The sequence below is a fragment of the Sciurus carolinensis genome, chromosome 9 (assembly GCF_902686445.1).
Source record: "Sciurus carolinensis chromosome 9, mSciCar1.2, whole genome shotgun sequence".
Taxonomy (NCBI): Eukaryota; Metazoa; Chordata; class Mammalia; order Rodentia; family Sciuridae; genus Sciurus; species Sciurus carolinensis.
Genome location: NC_062221.1, coordinates 55,548,286 through 55,566,175, shown reverse-complemented (window position 1 = coordinate 55,566,175; position 17,890 = coordinate 55,548,286). Strand labels below are relative to the sequence as shown.

Sequence of the window (17,890 nt, the reverse complement as noted above, 5' to 3'; positions counted from 1 at the left end):
TACACAATGGAATATTATTCAGTCATAAAGAAGAATAAAATTATGACATTTGCTGGTAAATTGATGAAGCTGGAAAATATCGTGCTAAGTGAAATAAGTGAAGCCCAAAAGACTAAAGGCCGAATGTTTTCTCTGATAAGTGGATGACGATACATAATGAGGGAGGGTGGTGGTGGGGGTGGGGAGAAGAGAAGAATGAAGGAACTTTGGATGGTATAGAGGAAAATGGGGTGGGATGGGGTGGGGGAAGGAAGATAGTAGAATGAGACAGACAGTATTACCCTATGTTCATGTATGATTACATGAATGTTGTGAATCTACATTGTGTACAACCATAGAAATGAAAAGTTGTACCCCATTTGTGTACGATGAAACAAAATGCAGTGTGTAAAAATAAAAAAAAAAGTTTAAAAAGTTAAACATAGTTACTATATGATCCACCAATTCTACTCCTATGAGTAGACCCAAAAGAATTAAAAACATGCAAACACTTGTGCATGAAATGTTTGTAGCAGGATCATTCATAGTAACCAAAAAGTGGAAACCACTCAAACATACATCAACTGGTAAATGGATAAAAATAATGTGGTTATTTGTGCAATTAAATATTTAATCTAAAAAGAGATGAAATACTGATACATACTACAACATGTATGGCACTCAAAAACATGTTAAATGAAAATAGCCAGGCTGGGTGGACGTAGTGGTATAAGCTTGTAAGCAGCGTGGGAGGAGAGCTGCAAGTTCAGGGCCAACCTCAGCAACTTAGCAAGACTGTCTCGAAATAAAAATAAAATAAAAGAACATGGCCAGGCACCAAAGGCCATACACTGAGTAAAGCCCATTATATGAAATATCTAGAATAGACAAATACGTAGAAACCAATATCTCTATTAGAGAAGATTATGGTTGCGTGGAGATAGGGAGAAAAGGCAATGGTAAAGGACTGATTCATGGGTATAGGATTTCTTTTGGGAATTATCAAAACATTTTAGAATTAGTGCTGATCATTACTTAATATACTAAAAACCACTCAATTGTACACTTTCAAAGGGTAAATTTTATGGTGAATATTTTTTTCAATAAAAATGTAATTATCTTTTTATTAAAACAAAGAACAGCTGGGCACAGTGGCACATCCCTGTAATCCCATTGGCTTGGGAGGCTGAGACAGGAGAATATCGAGTTCAAAGCCAGCCTCAGCAACTTATCAAGGCTCTAAGCAACTTAGCAAGACCCTGTCTCTAAATAAAATATTAAAAAGGACTGGGGATATGGTTCAGTATTTTAGCACCCATGGGGACCAGTCGTAGTACCAAAACAAAAAACAAAGTAAAAAACCACATTGCTTTAAATTTAAAAGGAAAAATGTCATTGTGATTAAGGAAAGAGAAAACATGATTTAAGGAAACATGAATACCATGAATACTACCCAACTGGTGACACAGAGAATGGGTGCTAGTAAAAAGGGTCATTGACAAATTGGCCTAGTGTCCTGAACAACTAATGACAACGAGAAATACCTTATTATATGAGAAATTTTAGTACCTAAGAAAGAGCCTAAGAAATGCAGCGTAGGATGAACTTGTTAGCATCTTTAAATAATTGATGAAATACTGTTCTATTAAGGACTGTTCTAGGGGCTGGGGAGATAGCTCAGTCAGTAGAGTGCTTGTCTTGTAGGCACAAGGCCCTGGGTTCGATCCCCAGCACCCTCAGCAGAGGTATTGGTACCTTTAAGAGGTGGAACCTAGTAGGAGGTCTTAGGTCACTGGGGCATGGCCCCAATCCAAAGAGGATTGTGCGACTTTGGTCTTTGATTCTCTCTGTTTATGCTTTCCAGCCACAGGAGGTGAGAAACCTTGCATTACCACATACATCATCTACGTCATGCTATTTTGCATCATCCCAGGCCCAAAAGCAACAGGACAATCAACCATATACAGAAACCTCCAAAACTTTGAGGCAAAATAGACCTGTCCTCTTTTAAAGTTGATTAACTTTGGTATTTGTTAAGAGTAACAGAAAGCTAACTGTAAGGTGGGAAGCGGGTAGCCAAAAAGGAGTCAGACTAAAAGCGGCTGAACAAAGCTTTATTGGGGTTGGCTCTCCGCGAGATTCACCAGTCTTTCAGGGTGAAGGCCAGGGTGGAAGGCCAGGGGATACGCGCGTGGCTCCGGCTGGCTGGGGTCTTCATCGTCTGGAATTGGCTGGGGGTCCCGCTGAGTAACAGGCGGGTGCGAGGCGCCGTGAGGGTTCATCTGCCAGTGTCTGATTGGTTGTTCTTTGTCCCACGTGGGCTGCCTGATGCCCCGCCCCCATCCAGCTGCTGGGTCCTCCCTACCACTATTACCTGCAGCATATGTGTGATCTTTAAATGTGCTCAATAATGCATCATGGAGCTCTGCCTTATTTCACCTAGTGAAAATAATCAACAGGTCTTCTTTAGGTGTCCTGGTGGCTTATCTTCATCATTGAATACTGAACACACACACACATAATCTCCAATGCTCAACAGTTGACACTTGAACAAGCCAAATGAAATTATGCAAGTTGTCATTATGAATATTATTGATGTAGTGAGAAAGTTCTTTTTTCAATTCCATCTCTCATTTCAAACATGTCTGTAGTAGCTTTTTTTCCTCAACTGTCAGCCAGCTTTGCTGTGGAAGAGCAGATTCCCTGCTTGTTTCTTCATTGCCTCAGGACAGCTTAAACTTCTTTCACATACAGACCCAATTTAAGTATTGTTCTGTAATAGCCCATGCTGGTGCTGTCATGGAATAGCCTTCCTGTACAAGCTATTTCAAAAATCAGAATTCTTACATCTGTGACTGTGTCCTCCTCTGGGCCTCGTGTCCATCTGTGTCCCACTGTGAAAGTGCAGGGCATGGTAGACAGTGTATGAGAGATTTTATCACCATGGCAGGAAAGCATTATTTTGATTCAGGAAAACCTGATTGGTTTACCAGAGAAGTCAGCTTTGAAGGCTTCATGTCACTGTCAAATGAAGTTTCACACTTAACACTTTGGGTTCCAGAGCAGGGGAAGTAGATTTCATAGCCATTCCTGTTCTTACTGTGAATGAGATTTGCATGATCCAGCATCCAGAGATTCTGTATTTTTTTTTTTTTTTTTTTTTTTTTTTTGTTTTGTTTTTTTGTTTTTGGTACTGGGGATTGAACTCAGGGCCTTGTGCTTGCGAGGCAAGCACTCTACCAGTTGAGCTATCTCCCCAGCCCGAGATTCTGTATTTGTTTTGGAATCCAGTTCTCCCCTTACCCTTTGGGTATTGTGCTAAGTCGTAGTGTTAACACTCTTTTATTATTCCTTTAAGCTTTTATAAATTGCTTCTGAACACCTTGTCTATTTTTGTGAAACAGGGATATAATGCAATATAAAGACAATGAAAACTTACTTAACAAGGAAAAGCAGTGTCATTCAAATGGTATGGAAATGCATTAGTCAAAAGGAATGGCATCTCATTAAGTATCATGATACTGAGACATTAAATGACAAGATAATTTAAGAATACAACAATTCATACCAAGCAAGTTATACGCAGCAGCACCTGCTAAGTTAGATTTTCATACTTCCATGACTCAACAAATAAGGAGCCCATAGGAATATAGACAGTTTATTATTAACACAAACAGCAAAAGAAAAATCAACATGCTATTAGCTTCCTCTATCCTGAGTCCCACAGCATGACAACAAAAAAAAGGGACTAACTGATGTCAGGAATGGTGGGTGGCTCTGTGTGGAGGAGCAGTCAAGGCCAGCATTGCACAAACCTGGGGTGAGTGTCCTCTTAAATTTTGTCCCCTAGGTACTTCTTTTGCCTCACCTTGGTCATCGGCCAGTTGAGGAGAAAATTTAAACAGTTACCACCCTGTTTTATAGATGTAAACAGTAGATTCAACTGTACCCTAAGGTGGGAGCACAAAGTTCTGCCTTCAACTGAAACTAGGGAGATAGATGAGAAATTACCTGTGGCAGATTCCTAAAGACACAGATGAGTAACTGTCTCAAGATGGCTCCATACAAGTTTGATTCTCTCCCCTGGCCACAGGAGGGATTTCAGGCCATTGGGAGCTGTTCAGCTTTGTTAACTTGGCCTTAGGGGAGATGTTCAGGTTGCTAGGATGCCACCATAGAGTTGCTCCTCTAGAAACTAGTATCTGAAAGATGATAAAGCTCAATTTATTGCTTTCTGTGGGAAGGTAGAACTGGGCTGATCATGCACATTCTCTCCAATCAGAACAAACTATTGATCTTAGACCTTTTTTTTTTTTTTATTTTTTTTTTGGCAAGGAGGGGTTTAGATAGTAGCCATTTTCAAAGGCATAGGAGAGATTCATATCACCTGTAAGGAGTTGGTTGTTCCTATGAGACTGTTTACACTCAGAGTCACATACACTGAACTCTTGGAGACTGGCAGTCCTTGACAGGCTGGCTTTGATCATTGAGGCTATTGGCCTTCCTGATCAAATGGGGTTGTTACTACTACTTGTTAGTAGTAGTTACTACTACTTGATGGGCTTCAGGGCCATCAGTACTTCTCTAGTGCTGGGAATCTGTTTCTATTGTCAAGAAGTAAAAGAATATCTATGCATTTTAATTCTTAAACTTGTTAAAATTAGTAAAATATCAGTGAAGCAAATTTTCACGTCTATCTTTACACACACACACACACACACACACACACTTTTCCCCCCCGCCAGAGACTTCCAGAAAACCTTCTGACCACTTGAAAGTTTAGAAGAATCTTGTCCCACCTGGGATTTGGAGGGAAGGGATTGGGCATTGTTTAGTCTCCAGCCTAGGTCCTGCAAATGGCAGGTACTCAGTTCCTGGATGAATGAATGAAGTATTAGAAATCCCAGCCCTTAGGAAAAGCAGAAGAAAAACAGGATTGGATAAATAAGACACTCCTAATGTGTTGCTAGGTTGCTCTGTAAGACAAGGAAGATGATTTTTGTAAATACTTGGTGGACATTAGTACCATTCTCATTTGGTTTACATGTACAATGTGTGTGTTAGCTCAGTTCTAGGTGTGCACCATTTCACATAATTGTCAGGGCACTGTTACCTGGTACCTGTCCCTATACATATTGTGAGGATGGATACTGGGATGAAGACAGCTTGGCCAAATCCAAGCGCTAGAACTTGCACGTAGGAGCCCTCGTCTCTGCTCTAGGGAGTTGCAAAGCGAACAGATTCCGCCTTCTACGGGACAGGAGCCAGTGAAGAAAACCAGGCAAAGAGTGTTGCCAGAGCCGGGCGTGGTCACGGTGGTAGGGTGTCTGCGGGAAGTAGTAGGGTGGTAGAGGGGGACTCCTGACTGCAGGAGATGGTGCAGCGGGAGGCGGAGCCCGGGTTCGCATTGACCAAGGAGCAAGCCTGGAAAAGTGGCTAATCCTTGGGGCGGGAGACACTAGCAACAATAGCAACAGGGGAAGGTGACTGAGTACTTGTGACTGCCCCACTCACTGGTACTGATCCGCCTCCGAAGTCCGCCAGTCTACGCGATCAGGTAACAGGCTCCATCCCCTCTGCGCGCAGGTGGGGACAGCGGGGCTTTGCTGGTCTGCGGTCTCTTCAACCTTTGACTCTCCCTGCTCGTTGAAACTGAACACACTAACAACAGGGGCCGTGATATGTGACAGGGTCTTTTCACTTATCTTGGTGGGAAACTCTCCACCCTGCTTGACTGGTCAAGAAACTGATTGATGCTATTGAGCGGTGAAGCTGGGCGCAGGGCGCGTCACTTTCTGTTTGCTTGTAACTTCTACTTCTTGAACTTTCAGTTCCAAAGTTCTTGGGTTAGTGCAGGACCTTGATCCAAAGCTCCGGGTGTCCTACAGTAAAGTGGCTATACCTTTTTAAAACATAAAGGTGATGGGGGCTTTGCTCCGTGGTAGACCCTTGCCTACTATGCATGAGGCCCCGGTTCATCCCTTGGCACAACAAAAAATAGAAAGATAAATAAGATAAGTCCCGGTGAATGCCAACGCAGTGAGTAAAGGTTTGTCCCTGGACCAGAAATGCTAAATTATTTCTTCTGATCTGTTCTAAACCTCAGGGCCAGAGAGCTTCCTTGGAGGATCCATTCAGAGTAACCTCCAAGTAGCATTTTCTGAAAAATTGCATAAAATACAATTTTTCTTTTGTTTAATTTTATTCATTTATGCAGTGCATGTAGAGCATTATCTTAAAAGTAAGATCAAAGTTCACAGTTTGAAAATTGATGAAGTTCATTTGGTATGGTTCTTCCATATCTGAATAAAATCAAGTTCTACATTAACCTTAGAAATCACTTATCCGCAGAGTCAAATTAGTGAAAATTATAACTTACAGAGAATATAATGAATAGTTAAAAGGTCTTTGGTGAAAATTCTGATTACATGCTGCTGGAGCAAACAGAGATGGAAAGAGACCTGCTAATTTTAACTGAGTTTTTATCCTTCTGTTATTGTATTTGATTTTTAGTCTTAGTTTTAATATTACCCTTATTTTAAAGTGAATGATAGGTTAATTATACAAAAGAGAAAAAATCAAATCACAAATGTCTAATTGTCATTCCCAGAAAAAAGCACAATATCCATTATGTTGGTTTTGACAAAGAAGCATGTAAGTAATATGATTCCATATCCTTTTGAACTGTGTACAGATTGGATTTCTAGATATTAGGATTCTGCTGCTGCTTGAGTTTCTGCTCATAATGGGCAACTATTCCCATCAAGAACTTGGGAAAAAAGGTTTCACAGTCTAATACTCATAACTACAAATATTTTGTGGTAACTGCTTGCTATATTTCTGGAATTTAGCTTGCTAGCCCCACACCCCAACCCAGGAATAATATAAATACTGACCTCATAAAGTCATTGTGTGGAGCCGGTGGCAGTAGGTGGGCCTAATTTCAGTTACTTGGAGGCTAAGGCAGGAGGCTTGCAAGTTTGAGGCTAGCCTACGCAGCTTAATGAGACCCTGTCTCAAACCAAAAGAAAAAGGTGTGGGGATTGTTAACACAAAAAGACCAGGCAGGATGCAAACCTCACGCCTCATCTCAGCTCTTTATTCAGGGGGATGAAATGGTGCCATGGACCCACTCTCCTGGTGGAAAATGAGCCACTGAACAAAGTAGGGACTGGGTTTCTATAGATTATTTTGAGGGCTGGTCTAGTGAACATATGTCAGTTTTGCTTAGACTGTCAGGAATGTGGGCCCTTTCGGTCAAGGTCTGTGAACAGTGCCTAAAAAGGATTTTGCTTTGGAGCAGATAATGCCTCCTGGAGACTGTTTTCTTTTGAGGATGATAAAACATCCTCAACAAACATCTGGAAAACATTCATCTTGGGAGATGAAAGCTGTCGATGTATGGCTTTCATCCTTACTCCTTTTTCTTTTCCTCAGGCCTCATTATTTTGGGAATTTCTTATTCTCCATATGCATTAGGGATGAAGTTCAGTGGTAGAGCACCCCTGGGTTCAATCCCCAGTATCACAAAAAAGAAAAAGAAAAAAAGAGTTGTGCAGATTAAATGACCTGGAGGTTTTAAACTGGCACTTAACACTTGTTAACTGTTCTTTTTCCTATTAGTGGAAAAGCCTATTACAAGCCCTAATTGGCAGGCCCGACGCTCAGGATCCACTTCTGCTTTATCAAGAGTTGCTCCACTTGGGAACAAATCCTTCCCTGTCCTTTTTCATTTGTCTTTCTCTGACCTTTTATTTTAGTTAGGGTGCACATGCCTGTGTTCACCGAGTTTAACAGGTCTTCTTTTTTTTTTCTTTAGGAAGTTTTCTCTTCCAAGCTCACTGAGAGATTCTTATTTGAAAAATTCTTTTTTTTTTTCATTTTTACCCAATCTAAATGTTTTATTTCTAGTGTAACCAGTCATGTTTCCTTCCATTTCGATGTCAACCCTCTTTGTGAGTGTGGGACATGCATAAATGGGTTTATTTTTCCATTGTAATCCATACAGTAAGAAGTCTCATGTTGTACAGAACAACTCAAGATGCATACATACACATGCATAACAGAAAAGAAAGTTTCCTGAAACCAGCCCTATCCTTTCATATTATATAATTCGGCAAATTCTACTTTCTTTTTATTTTTCTTTTTTGAAAAAAAAAAAAATGCTAGTGACAAACCACAAACTTGATTTGATGAAAACTTTGACTTTAAAAAAAGAGAAAAAAAAATTCTGTGAAAAGGCCAAGACCTGTTCTGACGAAGACCCTGAAGCCTTGTTGTCAGCACTCAGGAATGTCATCTTCCCCCTCACTCCATGCACCTGGCAGTGTTGAGGCAGAAAAATACTTTCTTAGCCCATGTGGCCTTTACCTTTCAGGGAAGCTGTGGTCCCTGGCAGTCGGCAGAATCTGCAAAACTGTGTCTGTTATTTCCCTTTTCTGTTTCTTTCCCCTGTTTTTTAAGTTTTTCAAAGTTAACAATAACATAAATTGGTTGGAATGAGAAAAGCTAGTCTCCTTTCCTCAGTGGCCCTGATGGAGATAATTTTGGCTCATTTTGTAGTCATCTTTTACCTGGAAGAAAATCCAGTCAGCCCTCTATATCCCCTGGCATTGAACCAAACGTGGAGAGAGAATGTCCATCCAATGATGGTTGGGTCTCTAATGAACATGTACGGTCTTTTTCTTCTTGTCATTATTTCCTGAACAATGTGGTATAACATGTATTTACCGGGCACTTGCATTTTGTTGGGTGTAATGAGTATCTAGAGATGTGTAGGTTATATGCAAATCCTACACTATTTTATGTAAGGGACTAAGCATATGAGGACTTTGGTATCCTAGAGGGTAGTTGGAGTAGATAGTTCTTGGTACCAGTTTTCCATAGATACCAAGAGAACTGCATATGTGTTCTGGACCTTTCGATATTATATAATAGTGTGGTATCTGTTTTCATGGTCAGATTTGATTTCTAATTAATCTGCAGATAGCAAGTGGTACTGTTTGACTTAATCTAGTTTAAGAGGTAAAAACTACAATATTTTTAGAGAGCAAGTATCTCTTTTATGCCCTGAGGTTTTTGACTCATAGTTGCTGATTTTGACAATAGGGTTTTTATAGAGGTTTGTTTTTGTTGTTTTTAGTTTCAGCTCTTTTTATTTTTTTATTTTGAGACAAGATCTCACTAATTTGCTCAGACTGGCCTTGAACTTTTGATCCTCAGCTTCCTTAGTTGCTGGGATTACAGGTGTGCACCACTGTGCCCTGCTACAAATCTTTTCTTTTGTTGAATTTCTTCTTATATATAGGTATATATATTATATATATATGTAATATGTATATATAATATATGTATATATGTATATGTGTGTTATATGTGTGTATATATGTATATATATGTTTTATCCATATTTTGAACCTAATATGAATATATTTCATCTAAAAGTTTTCTTATAATTCACTTTTCCCCCAGTGTAGCAATTTTTTCACTTTTTGTTTAAATAGACATATTTGTTCCCTGTCCTATTCTTTATTAATATTAATTCTAATTAGTTGTATATGATAGTAAGAATGCATTTATACATTTTGATAAATCATACATAAATGGAGTGTAATTTCTCATTTTTCTGATTGTACATATTGTAGGATCTTAGGTAGAGATGAGTGAAGGGAGGGGTAGGGGTATGGGGGTAGGAAGGATACTAGAGTAAAACAGACATTATTACATCATGTACATATATGACTGCATGACCAATGTGATCCCTCAATATGTACAATCAGAAAAATGAAAAATTATACTCCATTTATGTTATTTGTCTTAAGATTATTTTCACCCTGTATACTAAAGAACACAGATTACCAGGACCTTGAAATCAGACAGAGACCCTGCATCTTATAGAAGAAAAAGTAGGTCCAAATCTTCAACTTGTTGGCTTAGGATCAGACTTCCTTAACAGGACTCCCATAGCACAAGAAATAAAAGCAAGAATCAATAACTGGGATAGATTCAAACTAAATAGCTTTCTCTCAGCAAAGGAAACTATCAGCAATGCGAAGAGAGAGCCTACAGAGTGGGAGAATATCTTTACCACTCATACTTCAGATAGAACACTAATTTCCAGAATATATAAAGAACTCAGGGGCTGGGGAGATAGCTCAGTCGGTAGAGTGCTTGCCTTATAAGCACAAGGCCCTGGGTTCGATCCCCAGTACCCAAAAAAAAAAAAAAAAAACAACAACAACAAGAACTCAAAAAACTCTACACAAAGAATACAAATAACCCAATCAACAAATGGGCTAAGGATATGAACAGACATTTCACAGAAGAAGATCTACAAGCAATCAACAAACATACGAAAAAATGTTCACCATCTTTAGTAATAAGAGAAATGCAAATCAAAACTACACTAAGATTCCATCTCACCCCAATTAGAATGGCGATTATCAAGAACACAAGCAACAATAGGTGTTGGAGAGGATGTGGGGAAAAAGGTACACTCATACATTGCTGGTGGGGCTGCAAATTAGTGCAGCCACTTTGGAAAGCAGTGTGGAGATTCCTTAGAAAACTTGGAATGGACCTACCATTTGACCCAGCTATCCCACTCCTTGGCCTACACCCAGAGGACTTAAAATCAGCATACTACAGAGATACAGCCACATCAATGTTCATAGCTGCTCAATTCACAATAGCCAGATTGTGGAACCAACCTAGATGCCCTTCAATTGATGAATGGATAAAGAAACTGTGGTATATATATATATATACAATGGAATATTACTCAGCTATAAAGCATAATAAAATTATGGTATTTGCAGGCAAATGGATGAAATTGGAGAATATCATGTTAAGTGAGATAAGCCAATCTCAAAAATCCAAAAGACGAATGATCTCGCAGATAAGCGGATGATGACACGTAATGGGGGGTGGGAGGGGGGCAAGAATGGAGGAAGGAGGGACTGCATAGAGGGAAAAGAGAGGTGGGAGGGGTGGGGGGGAAGGAAGAAAATAACAGAATGAATCAAACATCATTACTCTATGTAAATGTACAAATATGCAAATAGTATGCTGTTACTCCATGTACAAACAAAAACAACATGTATCCCATTTGTTTACAATAAAAATAAATTAAAAAAAAAAGAACACAGATTACCCAAATTACTGAGAATTCTAAGGCAAAACTGAATAAGATCTGTTTCTATCATTTTTCTTTTAAGCAGTTTTTCACTACTTTTTGTAGTTCTCCTTTGTTAGATCCCTTGGCCCTATTAATCCTCTCACTTATGGGAAATTATCCTCTCTTGATCCTTAGGCCTTAGGCTCCCTTGGTGGTGGATCACTGTGTTGGATTCTCCTGTTTCTTAAATGAAGACATATCCAGAAAGTCTTCCCTCAGCTCACGTTGCTTTTCCTTTATTGGAATCATCCAATCTAGGTTTCCACTATCTTCTCTGGATGACTTCCTCGCATACTAAAACTCGGCAAAATTTGCTGTATATACCCTTATGTTGCCTTCACATCCTAAATTATCTAGGACTAGACCAAATTTTAGTGGCAGAAAACTGACAGTAATAATGAATTAAATAAGAAAAAAATTTTCTCTCACAGCAGTTTCCTGGAATGGTATTGGTACTCCACAAACATCAATTACCTCGATTCTATCTTTAGCTCTGCTATCCTCAATACATGGCTTCTACCTTTTGGTCCAGTGTGGCTGCTCCTCATCTATCTATCCATCACATCTGCATTCCTGTCAAGAGAAGGGAGAAAAAAAAAGAAGAAAGCATACTCAACCCTTTAGGAACACTTCCCAAAAATTGCATAAATATGATTTCATCTAATTAACCAGAACTTAGAGCCTTGAGCTCTTACTTCAAGGCAGGATGGAAAATGTAGTCTTTTTTTGGGCTACCATGTATTCCCCAAAAATGTAGGTGTTTTCATAATTTGAAGAAGGCAAGGAGGGATAGACATTTGAGGTACCCAGCAACCCCTGTCTCATCTTCTGGACCATTTCTCTGTTACTCTCCTTCTATTTCTGTCAGTATGACAAATTGAAAGTAATGTGGTCCCCTCTGAACTTCCCCACCACTTTCTTTGTACCTTTAGCACAGCCCTTACCTTACTGCACCTTCCATGATAGTTGTGTATGTTTGCAGGTGATCCCTTGCACTTTTCTATATTATGTGTAACAATATATTAAAATTGGTTAGTGCTGATTGTAAGTGGTTAACATTAGAGCAGAGTGGAAGAAAAAATATAACTATTCAAGGGGACTCGTTTAATTAGCTCACTGCTTAATTCACAATAGACATATTATATGATGAACAAATTAGTGAAAGCCTTAATGTTAAATCTCTATGGTTTTTATACTATATGTATGTGTTTAATTTTTCAGTATTAGGAAAGGAAAAACTCTGAGATGGTAGAACTTTAATTATAAATAATTAGTTTCATGTAATTTTTTTCTTTTAGTTTGGCTGTACTCAATGGAATAAAAGAGGGACTAAAGAAAGCCATATCAGACCATATGGTAAAAGTCATTGTGATATCTGGAGAAAATGGAATATTCTGTGCAGGTAACACTTGTCTGACCCTCTCCCATTATCTCTGTAGAATCTAGTCACAGAGATCCACACTGCATTGGATGTCCCACTTAGTGTGGGTGGTGGATATGGGAGACCAGAGTGGGACTAGAGATACTGTGAGAAAAGGGACAGGTCCCAAGTGAGACCCAGAGAAGACGTTGGCTTTGTTTCTTTTCTACTGGGTTGGGACTTTAGAAGACATTTAGTTCCAGGCTTAATGGCCGTGATACCTGCTGCTCTACACCTGCTGATGCATATACCAGCTTTGCACATCTCCGCCCTCTCTCTGTAATCTCCTGAACATCAACTTATCTATCTATGAAGTAGGGACAGTAACATCTGTCTTAAGCAGTGTTGGAGAGGTTCAGTGAGACGCCTCACCTGAACTCTTCATGCAGCGTCTGCACACAGAAGGTGCTCAGCACGTGTTACTGTTCATTTCACACAGAGTCTTGAAATGGAGTTCTTTTTCCTTTTGGTGGGCACCCACCTCAGTGCCCATAGCACTGCTTTCTTGGGTCATTGTGTGAAGATGCTCAGGTATGGCAAAAGTATCTGAAGTGGTGACTTATTCAATGATATAGCATCTCTTCCTTATTTCCCAATGAATGGAACCTTTGACAAAAGGCAAATGGATATTAGGGTTTAGTGATTTCACCTATCAGTGCTATGTAGGTTATTTATTATTTATAATGAAAATAGTAGTAGTATTATACATATTATATTTTAATGCTGAGTAAATCCTACACTCTCCATTTACAGATGAGGAGGATGAGGTGGAGAGAGATTAAAATACCATGTCAAGCATTATTATGAAATGGCTTTCTCACTGGACTCTTAAACTTGATGGGCAGCTAATGTGATGATTTTGGGGCACAAAAAGAGAGATCAGAATTATGAGAACTTTATATTAGAAGTGGAAAAGATAGAAAATAATTAGAGTTCATAGGCAGAAAAAATTACTTTTCTAGAGCATTAGAAATTCTCAAAGTTCACATAATTGATATGTGTAGTATAGTGCACCAAAACATTGGAAAATATGTGTTTTTCTTAAATACATATGGGGAATTTACAAAAATTAAGCAGGTCCTAGCTACTTGGGAGGCTGAGGCGGGAGAATGGCAAGTTCAAGGCCAATCTTAGCAAATTAGTGAGAACGTGTCTCAAAGTAAAAGATAAAAAGAGGTGGGTATTTAGCTCAGTGGTAAAGTATTCCCGGGTTTAATCTCTAATACTGTAAAAAATTTTGAGCAAGACCTGGACCATTAAAGTTTGTCTTGGGCTTGGGATGTAGCTCAGTGATAGAGGTTGTGCTTCATGTTCTCCAGGCCCTGGGTTCACACTCCATCACCAAAAAGAAAAAATGAATCTGTCTCGAATTTCATTAAAAATATATTTTCTGACAACAATGATATTAGGCTAGAAATAAATAACAAGAATATAACTAGAAATTCTCATGTGTTTGGAAATTAAATCCATTTCTTAACCTCTGAGTCAAAACAGAAATTATAATGGAATTTATACAATATTCTGAACTGAATAACAATGAAAATAACATGAAACGTGAGGAATGTAGTAATTGTAAAAGGGGAAAATAGTTTTAGAAGTCTATATTAGAAAAGAAAGAAGGGTGAAACATAATGAACTAAGCATCTATATGATGTAATTGGCAAAACAGTAAAATAAACCCAAATATAGTGAAAGGAAGGAAATAATGAAGAGGAAAAAATTAATGAAATAGAAAACAAATGAGAATCAAGGGAAACAACATTGTCAATGTTTCTTTGAAAAGACTAATAAAACTGACAAGCCTCTGGCAGACTGATCAAGAAAAAAGAGAAGGCAGAAGCAACGCGTATGAGAAGAGACCAGAAATGATCTCTGCAGATGCCGTCACCATTAAAGAAGAGAATGAAATTGTTATGAACCAGGAAAAGAATGGATACCAAAACTGACTCAAGGAGAAATAGAAAACCCCAGAGGTTCTATAACTATGAGAGAAATGCAGTCAGTAATCAAAAAAAATCTCACCAAGTAAGTTCCATGCCCAGATGACTTCCTTGGCAAACTCTGCTATAAAGACAAGGAGAATATTATTCCAGTGTTACACAAAGGTTTTAGAAAATCAAAGGGGAGGGAACCCTGCCTTTATTAGTTTCCTAGGGTCACCTTAAGACATTTCCACACACCAAGTGGCTTACAACAACAGAAGCTGATTGATTGTCTCTCAGCTCTGCAGGCTAGACATTTATTCGTTTCGTCTGTTTTTTCTGCAATCCCACAGTGCTGGGGATTCAAACCCAGGTCTTGCGCATGCAAGGCAAGTGCTCTACATGATGGGTTATATCATCAGCACCAGGATAGACATTTATAATCAGGGTATCAGCAGGGCCACTCTTCCTCCTAAGGCTTTAGGGAACAATCCTTCCAGTCTCTTCCAGCTTCTTCTGATGCTATCAGTCTTTGACTTATAGATACTTCACTCCAGTCTGTTCTTGTCTTCACATGATCTTCTTCCCAATAGGTCTGTGTCAAACTTCCTGAACTATATAGAGCCACTCCGATTGAATATGACCTCTCCTTAATTTGATTACATCTGCAAAGACCCTATTTCCAAATGGAGTCACTTTCTCAGGTTCTGTGTGGGCACTATTCAACCCAGTCCATGTCTCAACTCCTTTTGAGAGGCTAACATAAGCTTGACACCAATACTTGACTGGATCAGTATAAGGAAGCAAAATTAAAAACCGATTTCATTCACAAACATAAATATAAAAACCTTAGTGCTTCTTAAAACTGGACCCAATAATAGCATATTCTAAACTTGAACCTTTATATAAAAGGCATACTATATCACTTGTGTCTTAGAAATATCAGATTGGTTAAACACAAGATCAAGGCCTGATGTATTTATCTAAAAAATGTTAATTTCTACTATTCATGAAAACCCAATTAGTTTGAAGCTACAGAAAAGATAGGCCTGAAGCTCAAATTGGATTTAATTTTGCTTCTCTGGAATCAAAAGGAATCTATCTTAGAAACAACACACTGAACTAAACGATGGATTGGTGAGAAAAAAGTATAATTCTGGATTGATGTTGGATATGGAGCAGGTAGCAAAAAGGAAAGAAAAGAAAATGAAATAGGTGAGATGGCTAAGCATGGAATAACTAACTTTTAAAAACTTGTACCAAGCTTATTGTTTTCAAAAAGTAGATGTTACTATATGATAATGCTCACTACATATGATCATGTGAAACAAGAAAATATAAAATAAGATTTTATGGTATTCTTTCTGTATTAAATATATATATTAAATATTATATATATTATATATGTTATATATATATATATATCAAACTTTCACTTAGTTCTCACATCAGTCACTTAAGATAGGTATTGAGACAAAAGAGTCAATAACTTAAGATCATAAATTATTTACCTATATGCATGGAGGAAAGATTAAAAATTTGCCAACTCTTAAATTATTATTTTTGTGTAGTGATATTTAGGGTGATCCATATGTTCTTCATAATTCTGCACATTTTTCAACTTTTCATAATACATGTGTTATTTTTATTATCAGGAAAAGCAAGAAATATTGTTAGTTTCATTAATCATAAAAAAGTCTATCAAGGTATAATTCTAAGTCAGTTGATTAACACAGCTCACAAATACATATACATTTTACCCTGATATTTTGTGTTATAATTCATGCTGTTAGCAAAGATAAGATGCTAAATTGCCGTGAACAAGGATGATGAACACGTCATGCAAAAAATGAGAGTCCAACTCAATCTCAAAATGATGGTCTTGGGTGGAGACCCCCTGTGCACCTCCTCTGACATTTTAAATTTGCCTAAAGCTAGAATTGCTATCAATTATATGGAAAGACAGATCTTAGAACATTATAGGGTTCATGGTAGATGTCTGAAGATCTCATTTTGTTCTACATTTCTCAGGCTACTTGTTTTATGTGTCTCCAGCCTGAGGACAAAATGTCTCCTGGGCCCAAAGAGATCTCAAGGTGATCAAGTCCCCTCATGTTAACAACAAAGCCACTTGTCTTTCTCGACCCTCGTTTCTCCTTGTCTTTGTGTCCTGTAGGTGCAGATATCCACAGCTTCAGCACTCCTATATCCTCTGCCGTTGGATTGGGAAGTTTAGTAGATGAAATACAGAGATACCAGAAGCCTGTGGTGGTGGCTATCCAAGGTATGGTAGCTATCAAAGGCGTGGCTTTAGGAGGGGCACTGGGCTGGCCTTGGGCTGTCACTATAGGATTGCCCATGCAGAGGTAAGAGCTGAGGCTCCTGTGGAGGTTGGTGTGGGACTTTTCTTTAGGACAAGCACTAACATGAGCTAATCATTCAAACTTCCCACTAGACATGAGCACTTTGAATGGTTAGCTCGCAGGTTAACAAGTCCTGGGAATCTCCAGCATTGGTGCTAAACTATCCAGCGATTGTTCAAATGTTGAAATACTTGCCTTCTGGTTGGTAAATAGCCTGTCTTTCTTTGCTTCCCTTAACCTTCAGTTAGTGGTCTCCTCAGGATCCACTAACTAAAGGGAAACTCCATTCTTTTGTACTTCCTACAGGTCTTTTCCCTATCATAATTTTAATATCCACTCTCCCTTGATACCCTTATCATATGTATTTTATTACATATTGATATCGTATTTCTCCCATTATTAAATATTCTTTATTCTGCCTTGTTTTCTGTTTTTTGTTTTTGTTTGAGGAGTTTTGTGTGTGTGTGTGTGTGTGTGTGTGTGTGTGTGTGTGTGTGCACGCGTGCACCTGCGCCTGTGCACCCTACTGGGGATGAACCCAGGCCCTAAGCATTCCAAGGGAAGTGCTCTACCACTGAGACATATCCCTTGCTCCACCTCTACCTTTATTAAAGATTTTAATATATGCTTACATTTAATATATTTACTGATAAGGAAAAATTCTGACATTTTGCTCTTTGTTTTCTGTATTTTATGTCTTTGTTCCTTAGTTCCTTGGTTGGTACTTTCACTTGAGATAAGCAGGTATTTTTCTAGTGTGTTCTCTTAATTCTCCTCTGATTTCTTTTAATGTATACTTTTAAGTTATTTTCTTCGTGGTATTGGCCTTAGGGGTTATAATTAAATCCTTATTTATATAACAGTCTAGTTCAGTTTATATCTACTAATTTTCCATAGTACATAAAAATTTTCTCCACTATAGCTCTTACCCACCGCTTTATACAATTACTGTCCCAAATTATAAGTTTATATATTGTGTGCCCATCAATACATTTATGCTTATTGTTTTTGTAGTGGTCTTTTAAATGCA

The 17,890-nt window shown here is 38.4% G+C and overlaps 1 protein-coding gene and 1 non-coding gene across 2 annotated transcripts in view; both read left to right on the top strand.

Annotated features, from left to right (window-relative positions):
* The first annotated feature begins 1,296 nt into the window (after positions 1–1,296).
* LOC124993621 (peroxisomal bifunctional enzyme-like) overlaps positions 1,297–17,890 on the top strand; it is a 46,732-nt gene continuing 30,138 nt past the window's right edge. The window contains 5 exon segments of the mRNA XM_047565472.1: positions 1,297–1,332; positions 5,451–5,536; positions 12,454–12,557; positions 16,674–16,820; positions 16,823–16,863. Coding sequence (XP_047421428.1) covers positions 1,297–1,332; positions 5,451–5,536; positions 12,454–12,557; positions 16,674–16,820; positions 16,823–16,863 — 414 coding nt within the window.
* Trnai-uau (transfer RNA isoleucine (anticodon UAU)) lies at positions 10,123–10,193 on the top strand. The gene has a single exon. It is a non-coding gene; the product is annotated as a tRNA-Ile (tRNA).